Source organism: Pteropus medius, unplaced genomic scaffold (assembly GCF_902729225.1).
Source record: "Pteropus medius unplaced genomic scaffold, Ma_sr-lr_union100, whole genome shotgun sequence".
NCBI lineage: Eukaryota > Metazoa > Chordata > Mammalia > Chiroptera > Pteropodidae > Pteropus > Pteropus medius.
This window is the reverse complement of record NW_024356336.1, coordinates 5,338,158-5,356,579: the sequence shown is the minus strand read 5'-3', so window position 1 is coordinate 5,356,579 and position 18,422 is coordinate 5,338,158. Positions and strand designations below refer to the sequence as shown.

The following is an 18,422-nucleotide window of genomic DNA, read 5'->3' as shown; positions in this document are numbered from 1 at the left end:
ACATGTCATTCAGGGCCTTATAGGTCATAAGGTCCTGGTTGGGACTTTGGCTTTTACTCTGAGTGAAAGCGAGAACCACTGTAGGGTTTTGAACAGAACCACTGTCTGACTTAGATTGTAGTAGGATCATTCTGCTTATTGCTGAGGTGAGTTGTGGGGAGCAGTGTGAAAGCAGCTTGGTAGCAATCCCAGTGGGAGGTGATAGTGGCCTGGGGTCTGGTGGTAGTGATGATCCTGATGAGAAGCTGCTTCATGGAGTAAAGATTCATTCTGAAGTTAGACCCAGTAGGATTTGCTGATAGATTAGGTGTGGGATATGAGAGAGTGTATGTTGTTAAGGGTAACAGATTTTTTGGTCTGAGAACCTGTTAAAGATAATGTTGACAGTCACTAGATGATGAAGACTCCAGGATGAGCCTTTTGTGGGGAGGAGGGAGGCAGATCAGTTCTTATCACATTAAGTTTGGACTGCCTATTAGCTATATAGACGTTCAAGTTTAGATGTAGATTAGGCAGTTTGGATATATGGGGAAAGGTTGAGCCTGGGGATGTAAAGTTATGAGTTGTCAGCATGTAGATGATACTTAAAACCTTGACACGGGATGGTATAACCAAAGAGGTGAGGTAGCGTAGATGGAGAAGGGAAGAGGTACCAGGCATGACCCCTGGGGCACTCCAGTGTTGAAGGAGAGGGAGAGGAGAAAGAATCAACAAAGCCTGAGAAGGAGCAGACGGTGGAGTAGGAGGAAAAGCAAGAACATGGCGTCCTGGAATCCAAGAGAAGAAAGTATTTCAAGAAGGAAGGAGTGCTCCGCAGTGTCAAATGCTAGTCAGTGTGAGACTTCTCAATTAGCCAGGATTACTGCATCTTCTGCTGCTAGGATCTAACACACTGTGCCATCCAAGATCATCTTTGAATCTCTTTCTCCACATCTTGATTAATTTATGTATTGTTAGAAGAAGCCCCTATTACTTTTTTTGCAAGTCCAGGGGAACTTCTCTTTTTCTTCACAACAGATCTTTCCACACATTACTGCTTGTAGAGAGTTGAGAATTGGCACCTGATTCTAAAATTAGGTTCTTGAGACAAAGTGCTGATATAGGAACATTTGCATGTGGCATTTGCCTGCCTTTAGTTTCTTTTTATTTGAGGCTTTAATTACTAGTAGGTCTCAGGACATTGATTTTGACCAGTCAGTTTTCATCCAAGTTCCAGGAGGCTCATAACTCTGGAAGCTCACCTAGACAGGCTTTCACTAGGCACATTATCAAACTTGACACTCCTGCTGTCCAAACTGGATGAGCTGGCCCTGAAATAACCTGTCATTCAACATTCGAGGGACTGCAGGGATGTGTGCCAACATATTTCTCATACCCTTTAGCCTGGAGCAGCTGTGTTTCTGCCAGGTCTTCATTCAGAGAGGAGTTGCCTCACTTGACAGAGCAGAGCAAGTGGAACCTTGTGGGGTAAGAGTTGGGAGTGTCGGTGCTACCATTTTCTAGCTCTGGGACGCCAGAAAGATGCCATCACCTGTCTGGGCTTCAGTTTCCTCATCTGTAAACTTTTGATTTATCAATACTTTCACGATTAGTGTGAGGGTTAAATTTGAAGCTCTGTACATAGTGTCTAGCCCATAGTGCACATCCACTTGCCCTTACTACTACCGCTGCTACCTTTGTTCCAAATTTCATGCCAAGCCCGGAGAAGAACACAGCTTATTTCTTCATAGTTACTAAGCCGACTTGAGAGAGCCTGTCTGAGTTTGGGGACTACATTGTCTCAGAGAGAAAGTCTGAAATCTGGTTTCTCTTCAGCTGACTCATCTTTTTTATTTTTGAGTTGGCCTTACCAGTTTCCCTGTCTGTAAAGTAAACTTTATTACTTACCCGTGGGGACCTTTTCCTTTTAAAAAGGAGACTGTCAGACAGGTGAAGAGTGGTGAGTAGAGTTACTGGGTGGCGAGTGAAATCATCATCTCTGTTAAATTCTAAACTTCATGGGGGCAGGACCACAATCCAGAGCATGGCACAGAGTAGGGGAATATTTGTGGAATAAATCAACCTCTGCCCTTGACAGAAATGAAACAACAAAACACATAGGATGATCAAAGTTTGGCTTTTCTGTTCCAAATGAGTCACCACCCTAGACCCTTTTATTCTTAGCCTGGGCTTAGCCTTGACTATCCTTGAGCTAACTTGTGCCTTGGAGTAGGTTTCTAAAAAGCTATTTATCAGGCAAGGGTTTAACAGTGACAGTTTCAACACTGAAGTTGGAAGCCACCAACACAGACTTTCCAGGATCAGTTTTCCCTGCCTGAATATACTTGAATTCAGAGATGGCTCTTGACAGCTGAACCAGACCTTGCCAAATGTCTTTCCCCTTTTCCTTTCCCATTCTTCTCTGACTGAACTCACAATACCAGTTGTCTCCTTTGTTAATTCACTAAATCTCTGTGCTAGTGCTGTTGACTTCATGCCTCTCATCTTGTTGCGGAGCACGGAGCATGCTCTGGCATGAATCACTGCCCTGAGACTAGAATAGTCCTTACTCTGGCCCCTGGCTGGCCATTTGAGGAATGCTTGTCTTGTTACTGTTTTCCTTCCTACTGAAGACCTATAGATTTTCTGACCCTGGCCGCATTCTGAATTTTTCTCTCTTGTTCTCTTGGAAACATCTTTTGTCATGCGCTGAGAATGATCATGTTTCATTTCCTTCTTTTTGAGACCCAGGAAGAATGCTCTTTGGTGAGGAAATGCATTTATCATAGAATGTGAGATGTGGGAGGGGCTTTATCTGTAATTTAATAGAATGATTTTCAAACTCTGTTCCATGGAACTATGGGTTGTCTGAAGGGCCCCTGGTGAGGAAGGGGAGAGTTGGGCATAGTGGAATGAACCAGACTCTAGGACCCTTACCCTTACGTCAACCAGAGCTGTTCCACTTTTGTTTTCAACATTTTAAAAGCGAGGAGGGCCTTGAAAGGCCATTACTCTGGTCGAATTCTCTTGTTTGACAGTTGGTAAAAGTAAGTAAGGCTCAGAGATGGAGAGTTTTGCCCAGGATCACACAGCGTTGGTAGCAAAGCTAGATTTTCTGGCAGCCATCTTGGCATTGGATCAGCCTTGCCATGTTTGTTGAAAGTTAACTGCAAAACCTTATGTTCCTGGTCTGCCCAGTCCTCAGTGTCTGGCACTCATCAGGGAGTCCTCTTGTACTGATCTGTTATAGGTCCTTGGTTTTTTAGCTTCTCTGAGAACCTGTCTTTTCATTCATTTTGTCAGCAAACATTTGGTGAGCTCTAGAATATGCTAGGCATAATGCCAGTCACTGGGTTGACAGCATTAAACGGGACAGATCCCAATAGAGTCTTGAAGAGGGCTGTGGAGAAGTCCACAATAATTGAGTCAAATGTTGGGGAAGCCTCTGCCCTCTAGGTCCAGAGAATGTTCCTCTGGTGCAGTGGTGTTTGAGCTGAGACCGAAAGATAAGCAAAGGGATTTTGGACAGATATACCATTGTTTTTTCAACTGTATTATATTTTAGAGGGGTGATACAGGCATAGGATATAAAATTGCCAAGATAAAAAAGGTGAATGATGAAAGGCCAGTTTCTCACCCATCCCTTGGTAATCCAGCTTCCTTCCTGGAGGAAACCACTGTAACTTTGCTTGTTTACCCTTTCAAGGATAGCCAATGCATTTGCAAACATGAGTATTTATGTTTTATGAATATTCATATTTTTCTTTTTTAATAAAAATGGTAGTAAACTACATATACTTTTGCATCTTGCTTTTTTCCCTTAATATCTTGGAAAGTGTTGCATACAAGCACATGTAAAACTGCCTCATTCTTCTTCTGGGTTACATAGTATTCTATATGCTGGGCCATAAGTTTTTAAACCAGTCCTCTGTGGAAGGCTATTTAAGGTGCTTCCAATATTTTGCTATTACAAAGGGTGCTACATGAATAACTGTATCTGCATAGTTTTGTACATGTAGAATAAATTCCTAGAAGCAGAATCTCTCAGTCAAAGGCTAAAGACTTTGCAATTATGATAGTCGTTGCCAAATTACTATAAAGAGGATAGCAATTTAGACTCATTAGCATCATATGAAAGTATATCTTTTTCTCTGCATCAGAACCAACATGGAATGTTATCAGACTTTTGGGTCTTTACCAATCCAGTAGCTAATGGATGGCATTTCATTATAGTTGCAATTTCTATATCTCCTATTATAAGTAAGCTTAAACCATGGTACTTCATTTTCTGTGAACAGGCTACATCTTTGCCAGTCTGTTTGTAGTCACTTTCTATATATTAAGGAAAATAATAGGCTTTTTTTCTGTGATATAATGCAAATTTTTTGAGTGTGTTTGTCATGTCTTTTATTACTGTTATGTTTTTGTCCATGCAGGAAAACTTGATTTTTATTTTTATTTTTTATTTTATATATTTATTTTAAAGCCTACAGCACCTGGTATTCCTAGGTGATCTCCCCTCCAAGTACTAACCAGTCCCAACCCTGCATTTTTATATAATTGAATTCATAGATCTTTTAAGACTTTTTGATTTTATGTCACATTCATAAAGGCTTTATTTCCTCTGGGTGATACAGTGTTCTGTTTTTCTTCTCTAGCATTGAGTTTTTTGGTTTGTTTGTTACTTTGAAAAATAATGTTTGTATAATTTACATAAAGTGTAATGCTCAGCTTTTAAATGTACAGTTTGACCAGTATCTGCATCAAGATACTGATCATTTCCATCACCCCTAGAGTTCTTTTGTGCTCCCTTCAAGTCAGTCCTTCCCACCTAAAAGCATCCACTGATTTGACCTCTATCACCATAGGTTACTTTTGCCTCTACTTCTTATTCCAGAATTTCATATAAATGGAACCCCACAATATTTACAATGTTTATGTTTATACTTGATGGGATAATGTACTTTCATTCTCACATTACCCCATCAAAAGAAATATGTGAAATAAGTAGACTAGCAAGAGGTGATGCCCCCATTTTCGAGAGGGGAGATTGAATTATACAGATGAAGTGAACTGTAACCTTAGTTCAGTACTCTTTCCTTTAAAAATCATTAATTATTATTAGCAATTTTGACACCTGGAGAAAAGTTGCAATATATTCAGTACTCATTTCCTTAATGTATTTTTTTATAGATTTAAATTCATTTTATTAGCTTAAAACACAGAAAGGTATTCTTCTTGTTCACAAAATTACATTTAGATATGTGAAGACTTTTTTTTTTTTTAAACCTAACCCTAACACCAGTGGCTAAAAAAAAAAAAAAAAAATCCTAAGTCTTTAGCTGGGAGTTTATGAGTTTTTTCCTCTTTCCTTTTCTTCCTAGGACCTTGTTTTTCCACTCTTACATTACATTACATCTTTGTCAGTGATTCTTACTAGGAACTTCTTTATAATTCTAGAAAACTGTCCTATATCAGGCTTTATTTCTCAGTTCCTTTTCTTTAAGCCTAGTAGCAGGAGGAAGTAGACATGTCAATATGATTTTTTTTTTTTTAATGAGATTAACAGGAACTGGTCCTGGGGTTGTGGCATCAAAATCACCTTCTGAGGATGAGTGTGGAAAAGTAAGCTTAAGTGGGGATAGCAGCAGTGGATCCTCAAAGACAAACCAGTCCTTCCGGGTGTGCTCCTCTTTTAATTTGGACTGTGCCATCTCCTTGAGCTATTCTTCGGTCTTTAAATACTGCAGTTGAGGGGTATCCCTGCCCAGAATGCCATTTCCTTAGCAAAAGTGACTCATCACACTGGCCAGAGCAGTTTCCGAACCAAAAATTCTCTCCAATTATTGCTTTTCTTAATGCACCCTGCCACTTCCAAGATGGAATCCAAACCCTAAGATTTTTCTTGCCTAAATTGGCTGCCTGCTTTCAATTGTGGCTTAGTTGCACAATCAGATTCATCAAAGGACAGGGTCTTAGCCCCTTTTGCCTCCATTAGTAGGAATGCAATGTATGGCAACAGCTGAGCAGTGCTGCTGGTCTTTCCTGTGTCATCTACAAGTCTGAGCTCCTTTAGAACTGAACCATAGGATTTTTCCATTTCTGCAGAGATAATGAAAAAATCTTTTTTACACTGAAATCCAAGAGGCATTGAAAAGACATAAGGAGATAGCCACCCTCTGTAGATCAACAGGGTGCAGGTGATCTGATCTTTCACAGTGAAGCGAGGTTTTTTTAATCTGTGCTCTGGAGGGGCTTTGCAAAAGTGTTTTCACTTCTCTCACTTCCCTTCCTCTTTTAAAATTTAAAATTTCCTGAATATGAAACAACTTCAGAGGGACCGGATCTCTGCATCACCAGTCTCATTGAGGCCCTCTGCAGAGGGATAAGTGAAATAGATACTGCAGAGAAAAGAGGCAGCCAGCACCTGCCCACGGGGCGGCAGTTTAAGTTTGTGTGTACAAAGTTGCTTAGCGCCTATAAAAGGAAGTGTCATCAAAAGCTCAATGCTCTAGGGATATCAGCAGCTAGGATGGTTTTTTGACTTGACTGACCCTCTGTTGCTTTTTTTATTCACCCAAATTTCTCACTCTTTCCTCCACCTGGGTCGTTGCATACAACACAGATCTGTCACCAGCAAGTTATTTTCTGGGATTTTAGGGCCCCTGGATACTGTGTTGTGCCTGCAGATCAGGGGAAAGCCCCTGAGAGCCTCTATTGGAGAAGGAAGAATTTCTGAGCAGTGCTGTAGTTACACATCTAAGGTAGTTTTTGTTTTGTTTATTTTGATTTCTTTCTGGATTTAACATTGGCTGAGTTTGTATGTTAATTTGTGATTCTTTTGGCATGTGATATTGGTTTTTCTGCCTTCATTGAACCTTCTTCTTAGACTAAACTTAACCTTGAGAAACAGGGAACCCTCTTGTTTAGGATACCAATGCCAGCTATGCTCTCAAGCCTGTGCCTTCTGAAGCCATGTAGCCCTTTATTGTGTGTTAGACATCCCATTATCTTGTTTATCTGCTCATTCTCAGAGGTCCAAAAAAAAAACTCCTAGGTTGATGAGGCTTCTCGGTAAGTAAACTCCTGTAGGAAACAAGTGCCAAATAGTTACATAACAGAGCTAGCAGAGAGCAAGCTGAGGCTCCCTAGAATTTTCAGTGGTCTCTTATCATTTCTTTCAACAACTATCAACTGAATACTGACCAGGTGTGTAGCCTTGGGCCAGGCGTGAAGGGAGAGGATGGATAGCGCTGTGGACCAGACCAGGTCCTCCTTTTGTGGATCTGTTTACAGCCCTGATTCCTGCCGCCAAGACTGGCCATTAGAGTCCCTGTTGTGAGATTGGCATCATCAGACGCAGTGGTATTTTCTGCTCTATCTCACAGCTCCCATAGAAAAGTACTATCATCCCTTTTCAACCTTGCAAAGCAAAAGGAAAGTAGAATTCTGTCTTTTCCTTTATACCATTTCATCAGCCAAACCTTTATTCCATTATCCTAATGGGATCCACAAAGGATATAAGGCATCCCCAAGACAGTACATGTTTGTTTTCCACTGATTACTAAAACAAAATCTATAGGTATCTCAGTTGGGGAACAGCTTATTGCCATCCTGCCATAAATACAAGATTAGCCTGGAAAAATACAGTTGGGCCATAGAGGAGCTATATTGGCTTTGTTTGCAGAGACTTTTGAAATGATCCTTATCCCCTCATACTTGTCCCATCAGTAACTATCTTTCCCCCACATAGTAATGAATTGAAGGAAGGTGTTAATGGGTTACATGTTGAGTCTCTTCCATCGAGGCAATAGAAGAGACAAAGTGAGAACGTGTTTTTGAGGTTTTATGATTTTCTTAACATGTGAAGCTACAGGTAGTACTAGAAGGTTACACTTGAAAGTCTCATGCTTTTTTGTTTTGTTTTTTGTTTTTTATTTTATTTTATTTTATTTATTTTTATGCCTACAGCACCTAGTCTTCCTAGGTGGTCTTCCATCCAAGTACTAACCAGGCCTGACCCTGCTTAGCTTCCGAGATCAGACGGAATCGGGCGTGTTCAGGGTGGCATGGCCGTAGCTCATGTTTTTTTGGACTGAGTCCTTAGCCACTCACTGTCTCAGGGCTCTGTACCCCTCCCCTCCCCTCCCCTCTCCGATGGAGATAGCAGAGTTCCTTCATCACTAGAGCACAGGTGCTGAGCTCAGATCTGAAATGGTCTCCCAGATCCAACCACTTACAAGCCTTATGATCTTGGATGAGTTACTTAACATCCCTGAGCCTCAGTTTCCTTATCTGTAAAAATGAGATTAAAAGCAGGTACCTTATTGGTAAGATTAAAGGAGATAATGTGTGTAAAACCTCTGGCTTTGAGAGGGCTTGGTTAATGATAGCTTCTTAATAAATGTTAGAACAATCCCAGAAGCCTCTGCCATGTATCCAGGGTACTTGACTCCTTTGTAGCTAGCTTCTTTTATCTTTCTTCTATTGACCAAGAGAAACTCTTGAGGTTATATAGTAGGTACCCAATAAACATTTGTTGAATGAATAAGAGGACCTGGGTACTTTCTTTGTCTTACTGCCTTAAAACAGCACTTCACACTGTGAATTTTAACACTAGATGTCCTGAGAGGTGCTTTGAGAAGACTGGCCAGTTATATTTGAAGAATGCTGTAGAGTCTATAGTGTATAGATGCTAGCCCTCTGTAGAGACAAATAATGCATATCACTGTCAGAGAAACTGGAAAATTTGAGGAGAGAATAAATCTTCATAACTTTTTAAACTTGACATTTCCAAACTCATTTGACTTTATAGTGCCTCCCTGAAGCTGTGATGAGGCTTTAATGAGTTAGTGTGTGTGAAGCACTTAGAACAGTGCTGAGCAGAGTGAGCATCACGAAGGTGCTGCTGTAACCATGATTGTTGGGTGCATTCTAATCTGTGGACCCTTAAAAAGAGTATTTAGCTGTTCTCTTATTGATGAGCATTTAAGTTTTTTCCAGTTGTGCATTGTTATAGACAGTGCTTCAGTAAAACCATTATATCCTGCGCATGTATTTCTGTGAGAGAGATTCCTAGAAGTAGAATTGCTGGATCAAAGATATGCACATTTAAAATTTAAAATTTTATCAGCCATTATCTAACAATTCATTTGCCTAGTAGAGAGATAAGACACTAACTTCCCATACCACATGTGTACTGGATCCTTCTCTCCTCCTCCTGTGCTCAGTAACTGAAAATGGAATAGAACACAGTGGAAAGTCACCCCTCTCTTCTGTCTTGCAGAGTCTGGCCACAGATAAGGAACCAAAATGACCGACTCAAAATATTTCACCACAACCAAGAAAGGTACTGTTTGTTTCATTGTGGGATCTTGTCCTACTTTTCCCCTGCCCAACCCTTTTTCTTGCCCCCCTGCAGGGATGGCGAGTGGAGTCGGGGGAGGCCTGGAAGTGAGTGGTAGGAAATACTCAGAGCATCTTTAACCCTGTGGATCCAGAAAATTGAACTATTGATGGTATAAAAAAATCAAATACTTGTTTTAGAACTGAAGAAGGGAAGAGCATTAGCTCCAAATATAGAAAGCCCTCTCTTGTTCCCTATGGCTTAAAATTGTTAAAGATGCGTTTTTCCTGGAGAAAAGAAGGCACACTTGCTATCAGCAGCCCCACATGATACGTGTGTGTCTGGTCCTTATCAGCGGGCACATGTTTATGTGGTTGAAGTAGAGTTTATATCCTGTTTTTCATTTGACATTATCATAAACATTTCCCCACAGTCTGACAACTCAGTATTAGTCTATTGAGTTGATACACTGAAATGTGCTAAGCTCATCTTATATTGTTGCATATTGTGGTTGTTTGCTTTTCGGGAAATGGAGGCTATTGTAGGAACTGACAAATATGCTTTGGCCCTGTAAGCATCTTCTGACTGGCCCTTCCTCCCTCCTTCCTTCCAAGTAAGATTGACACACTCCTGCTGAGCAGATGAAAAGTGTCTATTGTTGGGTCAGCTGCCCATCCTCAGGCATTTCATTTATTGGTCCAGCCAGTTTTTATTGAATACCTGCCATGTGCAATGGAGGAGACAGTCTCTAAACTGGCTTTGCTGTGGTTGAGCAGAGAAGACAGTTTATTAAGTAGTAATCGCTCTGAAGGGCGGTAGGTGCTATTGATAAAGGAAGTATAGGAGGTTCTGGGAGGGTCCTGGGTGGACCTATCAAGATAAAGAGAACAGAGTGGAGGAGAGGAGCAAAGCCAGTGCCCATGGTACATGCAGGGAAAGTAAAGCACTTTGGCACAAGTTACCGAAGAATGTGATGGAAAGAAGGTTGGAGAGGTGTGCAGGAATCAATAGTGCAGGGCCTGGTGAGCAAGGCCGGAGGGGGTGAACTTAATGCTTTGTCTATTGTGGTATCGGTGGTGGGTTTTTGTGGGCTTTCTTTTGAGGAAAATATCTGTAGAGAGATGCGTAGGTCCAAATCTAATATCAGTGATGGTTTTAAGCAAGGGAAGGTCCAAGGCAGATTATAATAAAGAGGTGAAGGGGTGGTGAAGCTGGGGAGAGGCAGGGAGACCAGTACCAAAGCTCTGATGAGAGGTGGAGATGATGGTGCCTGAGCTAGGGGGATGGCATCAAGGTAGCGAGAATCAATGCCTCATATGTGATTGAGGAGATTGGCCTGGTGACTGAGGAAAGAGACATTCAGATGCAGGCAGTTCCCAGGTTCACCTCACCAGCCTTCTTGGGGCCAGGGTGACTCAAGCCTAGATCCATCAACTCAAGACTTCCAGCAAAGCAGGGCAAGCCCTGCAGCAGGGTCCAGGGTCAAAGTCATCATGGTCTGTTAGATTCTGCAGCCGGGAGACATGGTGTGCTCATTCTCTTGGAGGCTAAGGGCATGGGTTCCTTCAGTTCTACAGAGCCATGAATTTGAACTGCAAAGTCTGCAGATTCCTCCTGGCTCTGTTGAGCAATATCCTCAGTGTGGCCTTGCCCTGGGCTGTGCTGTGTATTTGTTCTTTAACCTTGTTTGGAGTTCTTTGCTGAATACCACATTGTTCAGACATGATAAAAACCTGCTAGTTTTCTTTTTGTCACTGTAAATCTGTCTAGAACTTTCTCAGTTCTTACCCCCCGTATGATAGTCTGCTTCACCCCCACCCATTGTCGTTTGAGAAAGAAGCCAGGGACTCTTATTCTACAAAAGAGAAGGTCAAGACAGAGATAAATTAATAATAATAACTGCCTCGCTTAATGCAGGGTTAAATGGTATTTCACAGCTGAGTGTTTAATGAGAGAATTCAGTGCCCTGGTCAAGGTAGAGAGTACAGTCAAGGAAACAGGCCTAGAGAAGCAAAGCAAGTGTCCTGGGTCAGCCTGAGCATATGAGCTTTGGAACTGGCAGACCTAGTTTTGAATCTTGGCCCTACCTCTTACCAGCTGTATGTCCTTGAGCAAGTTACCGAACTTCTTACAGCCTCCATTTGCTTGTCTATAAAATGTGAAATGCGGAGTTGTGAGAGTAAAATGAGAAAAAGCACGGGAAGAAGTTAGTGTGGCATCTGGCTTAGAGAAAGGCTCAGGAAATGCTGGTGGCTACTAAACAGGAGGCCTGTCACTCGAAGTCTGCCTTCTTAACCTTTTACTAAATTTATTGGACTCCCAACTACCTCTCCATGGCAGGGCCCCAAACAACCCTACTTCCTCGTTTGCTTTTTCCAGATCATCAAGTTCATAAGAACAGTTAACATGTGCTATATAGAGCACTTGTGGGGCAGCCGAATTCCCATTTTCAAAACTGAGTAACCACTTGTAGCTCAGGAAGTGAAACCCTGAGTGAGCTGTTTTAAATGGAAGTTCTAGGAAAACAAGAAAAGCCAAGTGTGAGAATCAAGCAGATCCTACCCTCTCCCCTCAAACCTTAAGTCCCCAGATTCCATTACACTATGCTGCTGCTGTGAAGGCTTTAGGTGAGGGTCTGAGGGGGTCTTTGCTTCCTCTATGTTTTTAGCGGTCTGGCTGAGCAGGATCTGCCTTCATACTTTTTGTCTCAGAATGTTTGTAGCTTCCATGGTTCCTCTTTCCTCAATCCAATGTGACCTCCATGCTTTCATCTTGATAATTCCTCTGCTTACACTTGTTTCTCTCTGCTGTCTATCCCACCCGAGGCCAGGGGCCCCAAACTGCCCTTAGCCAGCAGCATGGAGTGTTTTACCTGCCTCTCTCCCACTCATTTGGAAGATGGGGACTGAGAATTGCCCTCTGACAGGATGGGGATGGATTACTCATGCCTACCTTATTTTTTAGGGGAGATCTTCGAGCTGAAGGCAGAGCTCAACAGTGACAAGAAGGAGAAAAAGAAGGAGGCGGTGAAGAAAGTGATTGCTTCGATGACCGTGGGCAAAGATGTCAGGTGTGCAGGAGTAGGCCGAGTAGCATCTCTTTTAGGGCATCTCTGGTGACTCATGTCTCCTCTCATCTAGCTCCTTTCATGAACCTCCTTTCCAAATATGAGGCTTATTTGCAGAGGAATCTCAAGCTCAAATGCTGATGGGGTCAGGCAGTAATGGAGTGAGTGAAATGGACTAAGCCAAAAAGGCAACAGATGATGAAGTGGATGTGGCATGAACCCTTTCAGAAACTCCAGAGGGTTGCTGCCAGCTTGAGAAAATGAACCCAATGTGACCATGTTTTTAAAAAGAATGAGAAGTTGGATTTTTTATTTTTATCTCCCTGTTTTAGATTGCCAGATGATATTAAACAAAGAAATGAACACTGTGCAAGTAAAACACCTGCAGATTGGATTTGTCAAATTTGGGGCCAGTTCTCAGCCTCTGGTGTGCATCTGATTGCCAGAACAGATCATGTGTAGAATTGCTGCCCCACCTTTGCTCATGTGCTTTTTACCTGCCTGGAATGTCCCTTTTCCATTTACTTAGTTTGTCTTTCCATCTCTTAAAACCCATTCAGGGTCTTCCTGCTGCCCTCCCTCATCACTCCAGCCCACTGCCTTGAACACATAGCATTTACTCTATGTTCCTGTCCACCAGCACTCATTTTAGACTATTCTCTCATTTGTACTTGTGTTTACTTGCCCACCACATTGTAAAGTCCCTAAGAGCAGAGACTGGATTTTACAATTTAACACTTGAACAGTGTTTGAGAGTCTGCAGAACAGTTTCAGATGTTTTCCCAGCAGTCTCTTACGTTTCCCATATTGTGAGTAATGATGTTTTTACTGCCAAAGAAACCAGATAAAGGAATACAATGACTGCCCAACAGTCATGTGGTTAAGTGGCAGAACTAGGACCCATGCCCAGACATTCTGAAATCCAAATCCAGGTGGCTATTGCCCATTTCCTCTCCTCTGCGCCCTCATGGTGCCCATCCCCGTGCTTCGTAGGCGCGGGTGCTAATGTGGAGCAGCTCCCCATCTGTCCCACAGCAGGATCACACTGCTCCAGACTTCTCCATGGACTGCCCTATCCCATTGCCACTCTCTGCAAGGACTTTCTGATAGTGCCACCGGAGAAACAGTTCTGCAGAAGGACCTCCTGAAGACAGAGTAGCAAAGGGATCAGGCATCTGCTGGAATACTGCACCTCCTTCCAAATTAAATTCCTTCCAGGCCATGCCACTCTCCACCTAAAACACCACTGTCACCTCTTCACAGAGGAAGCCTCTTTATTTTATCTCAGATGAGCTTGTTGTGCTGATGTCACAGGCCCAAAAGAGCAAGTTGGGCTCCTCAGCTGGTCCTTCTCTCCCCCTGCATCCCTCACCCCCTCATTCTTGGTGTCTCGTCTTCCGAGATGATCTATCAGTTTCAGCACCAATGGGTCTTCTGCCTATTGGGGCTCAAAGTCTCTGATACCATGTCCTTACCCATAAAATCACAAGGCTTAAGAGGGAAGGTGATGATTCCAGAGACAGAAAATTGATCTCTAACCATATTTCACATCTCAAGTGGCCTGTGACTCTGGGACTGTGGGTACCATGCTGAGAACAGTTCCACCCAGAATAGCGGCAATCCTGAGCATGAGCTTCAGAGTCAGACCTGGCTCCTCAGGCAGGTTATTTGACATTTATTGTCTTCTGTAAAATGGGACAATACTCTGGCTTCTTAGGGCTGTTAAATGAGATCAGGTACATATTAAGAGCCCTTAATACCAAGTCTGTTGTATATAGCACATGCTCAATACATACTGGGTTGGTTTTTAGTGGACACTTGAGCTGGCCCTTGTGGTAAAAGCAGCATGGCCCATCCCTGCCTTCTACAACCTTCCTGAACCAGCAGCCCAATATAAGGAGCCACGTTAAGTATTGGGAGGAAAACAATCATTTTCATGTATTTACCGCCTCCCAGATATCAAGTATGTTGTCTTCTATAATTATCACAGGGGTCCTGTGAAATGGGATTTTGCTGCACCTTTCTTGCAAATGAGAAACAGATGTGGGGTGGTGTTGGGGAAGATGAAGGAATTTTTCCAACATCATACAGCTAACAAGAGACAGAGCTGAGTTTGAGCCAGGTCTAATGGGCTCCAGAGCTCTTGTTTGAACACTGAGAAAAGAACAGAGGACTTTTTTTCCTTTTAAAAATCACCCTTTGGAATTCTATTTCTACCAGTAGGTGTTCATGGTAACAGCATAACTGATGCCCTCCCTTTAACTAGGAAGTCTTGTTATCTTTCTCCTTTCCTCCTATCCACTGTCTACCCGCACCCGCATCCCTCCGTTAGCTGCCTGAAAAATCTTTCTCATTCTTTGGCTTTCCCCACACTGACACCATTTTGACCTTATAGTGCTCTCTTTCCCGACGTGGTAAACTGTATGCAGACGGACAACCTGGAACTAAAGAAGCTGGTGTACCTGTACTTGATGAACTATGCCAAGAGTCAGCCTGACATGGCCATCATGGCTGTCAACACCTTTGTGAAGGTGAGTAGGAGCTTGGTGGGAGGAGAGAGATGGGTGCTCATGGCTCCATCTCCCCTCAATTTCCTGGGGTGAGGCACTATGGCCCTGTGTAGAAACACTCAGGCTCCTTTCCAGGCCCTCTGACTCCCAGTCTGAGGGCTTCATCTTCCAGCAAAGGGCTCCCATCTGCAGAAAATCAGATGCTACAGACCCTGCTAACTCATTCCGTGGGAGGTCCCCCCATGGGAGTGCCCCCAGGGATGAACCATTGCCTGCATCCTTTGCCAGGGCAGGATTCAGCTAGTGTCAGAGCTTCTCTGTTCTCCTTCTAGACTTTGCTCCTTTCTGCATTTTCTGTCCTCCAGATTGAGGAGGCAGTGAGGACTCCAATTGTCAGTTCTGTACACCTTTAGAACCTTAGCTCCCCTACACCTGCTGATGCGCAGATACGGGCAAATGAGGAGTTCTGTGGCCTAAAGGAAAGATTAAGAGTTGTGGTGCTAGATGGATGTGGGTTTGACTCATAGCTCTGCTCTGTGGCTGGGTGAGCTCTCAACCTTCCTGAGAGCCTCAGCTCTCTCACCTGTAAAACAGGAAGAATATTATGTGTCTGCTGTGAGAATCAAAGTAACAAAACACAAAGGCTCAGCACAATATCTGGCATAGGGTAGGCACCCATACTTGGCACTGTTGATGCTGTTGGCCACAGTTGGCGGGAGATCTCTTAGCAGCTGTCTGATGTGGCTCATTCCCCTTAGGACTGTGAGGACCCTAACCCCCTGATCCGGGCCCTGGCTGTGCGGACCATGGGCTGCATCCGCGTTGACAAGATCACAGAGTACCTGTGCGAGCCACTCAGGAAGTGCCTGAAAGATGAGGACCCATACGTGCGCAAGACAGCAGCCGTGTGTGTGGCCAAGCTACACGACATCAACGCCCAGCTGGTAGAGGACCAGGGCTTCCTGGACACCCTTAAAGACCTCATATCTGATTCTAACCCCATGGTAAGCTGCTGCCATCTTCACTACCTCCTGGGTTGCTTGAGAAGACCTTGAATAGACCCTCAGCCAGACAGTTCCCAGTTCCTAGAAGTCAGAGCCTTGCTGGGTGGGCTGATTGTTCTCGTGCCTGCAGTGATTCAGACACCACCTTTGGAGTGAGCCAGACCTGGATTCCCTTCTTTATACTTTCTCTAACAAGATGTGTGACTTTGGGCAAGCTGCCTAACCTTCCATAATCCTCTTTTCTTTATCAATAAGATGGATCTAATTCTACATGATTGGCAGGAGTGCTGTGAAGGCAACGTGCCTGGTATAACCTGGCACACAGTGGGTGTGCAACCAAGACTAGCCCTCTTTCCAGTCACTATCATTGTCTCACAAAGACCACTGGTGAACTCTGGATGTGAGATACTTTTCCCTTTCCCATCTTCTTTCCAGGGCTGTAGAGGTCACCCTGCAGTAACATAGCTTGAAGGCTGGGACAGCAGGATATAGCTGGAAAGGGAACTTGTCTTCTCACACACAGTGGTGGGCAGCAGTTTGGAGGGCAGTTCAGCAGCCCCTGTTTAAAATGAAATGCACAAACCCTCAGCCTAGCCATTCCCCTCTCTCCTACAGAAAGACCGATCACACACGGGTGCTGAGTGGCCAGTACATGGATGGCCACTGGCGTACTCCTTGTCATGGAAAAAGTTGAAAACCATGTGGAGCACATAAAAACAGCTGCTCTGGTGGAAATGGGTTGAGGGCCCAGAGCTTCACCTGGCAAGCCCCTCTCTACTCCAGTCCCCATCTGTCCCCAGGAGCCCTGAGAGGCTCTACAGGAATCTTCTATCTCTGAGAAGCACTGTTGACAACCCCTGAAGTGAGCTACTGTAACTGGTAGATGAATGCTGTGTGTTAGGTAGCTGGAAGGCTTTCTGTTGCCAGGCACCCGGCACTAGATCTTTCTTCTGTTTCTTTTTTTTTTTTTTCTTTAATGGCAAGTGCACTTACTTTAGTTCCAGTTTACAGAGGAGTCAGTAGGATGAGTGCTTAGAGTGGGTCTCTTGCTCCAGACCCTGCCTGTCAAGTCATATGTTTTCAGGATATTCAACCTCTAACCAGCCAGCATCATTAGCCCCACTGCCCTCTGGCCTATGAGCAGTGTCCACAGCCTCTACCCCTTCTACTCTCTCAACCAGGTGGTTGCAAACGCTGTAGCTGCTCTCTCAGAGATCGCCGAGTCTCACCCCAGCAGTAACCTCCTTGACCTGAACCCTCAGTCTATTAATAAGCTACTAACAGCCCTGAACGAGTGCACTGAATGGGGCCAGATCTTCATCCTGGACTGCCTGGCCAACTACACGCCCAAGGACGACCGAGAGGCCCAGAGGTGAGCAGGCTGCCCCCTGCTTACCAGCCCAGCTGGAGCTGGTCCTCAGGGGGGCTCTAACCATGAGCTGGGCCTCAGGCCTTCAGTGGGCTCCTTCCTAGGGCCTTGTCCCAGTAAGGTATAGTAACCCGTGGATCCCAATCAGGGTGAAGGGCTCCCCATAGATCATCTTGAGACTCACTTGAGAGAGACCAGAGCCAGGCTGTCAGTGGTGTTGCTTCAAGCAGTCAGTGCTCAGACAGAAGCCAGGACCTGACCTGGGAGCTGACAGAAATCCTGGTTACCTCAGGTTGAGTGAAGGAGGTGGATAGCATCAGAGCCAACATTTGTTGAGTTCTCACTTCCCATGCATTTGATAATCCTAGAGCAACTCTGTGAAAGTGGTCCCATCATTGTCCCCATTTTACAGGTAAGGAAACTCCGGCTTAGAGAGGTAGATTGTGCAGGTCACCCAGCTGAGACTCCCCTGACTCTTGGTCCTAACCAACATGATGTCCTGCCTCTTTTGAATGCCATTATACTAGGGGAAAGGAGGAGTTATCAAGTATTTTCTATATGCGGGGCATTGTGCTGGTACTTTACACACATTGTCTCATTTAAGCCCCAGCAACCCTGTGCCATCGGCCTCATTTTCTAGATGAGTTTCAGAGTGGTTTTCACCTGCTTGGGGTCAGTTTACAGGCTGCAGAACCAGAATCTAGATCTTCCACTTACAAAAGACATGCTATTTTGATAACTAAAAACAGCTGTTTCCCCTTGCCTGTCTCTCCTATTTGCCCCCTTGGAACGGACCTCAGCATTTGTGAGCGGGTCACCCCCAGGCTCTCCCACGCCAACTCAGCTGTGGTGCTTTCTGCTGTGAAGGTGCTAATGAAGTTCATGGAGATGTTGTCCAAGGACCTGGACTACTATGGCACATTGCTCAAGAAGTTGGCCCCACCCTTGGTTACACTGCTGTCAGCTGAGCCTGAGCTGCAGTATGTGGCCTTGCGCAACATCAACCTCATCGTGCAGAAAAGGTACCAGGACTGCCACACACATGCTGTGTGTACTCCTGGGGTTTCTGCTGCTGGGAACGGGCTCAAGGGAAACTGACATGTCACCGTATAGGAAGTTTCAGTAGCTTAACCCAGGGGTTTTCAGC

At 44.2% G+C, this 18,422-nt stretch overlaps 1 protein-coding gene and 1 pseudogene across 5 annotated transcripts in view; one reads left to right on the top strand and one right to left on the bottom strand.

Annotated features, from left to right (window-relative positions):
• AP1B1 (adaptor related protein complex 1 subunit beta 1) overlaps window positions 1–18,422 on the top strand; it is a 46,837-nt gene that overhangs the window by 6,196 nt on the left and 22,219 nt on the right. For 2 of the 5 annotated variants that reach the window (XM_039861940.1, XM_039861938.1), the window contains exons 2-7: window positions 9,266–9,328; window positions 12,290–12,395; window positions 14,788–14,923; window positions 15,661–15,906; window positions 17,088–17,278; window positions 18,076–18,297. In XM_039861940.1, the coding sequence (XP_039717874.1) occupies window positions 9,292–9,328; window positions 12,290–12,395; window positions 14,788–14,923; window positions 15,661–15,906; window positions 17,088–17,278; window positions 18,076–18,297 (938 nt within the window). In that variant the 5' untranslated portion in view covers window positions 9,266–9,291. Of the gene's footprint in view, window positions 1–6,644; window positions 6,744–9,265; window positions 9,329–9,847; window positions 9,939–12,289; window positions 12,396–14,787; window positions 14,924–15,660; window positions 15,907–17,087; window positions 17,279–18,075; window positions 18,298–18,422 lie in introns of those variants that run through there. The other 3 variants (XM_039861939.1, XM_039861941.1, XM_039861942.1) reach the window with 3 other exon arrangements.
• LOC120602035 (uncharacterized) lies at window positions 7,942–8,060 on the bottom strand (annotated as a pseudogene).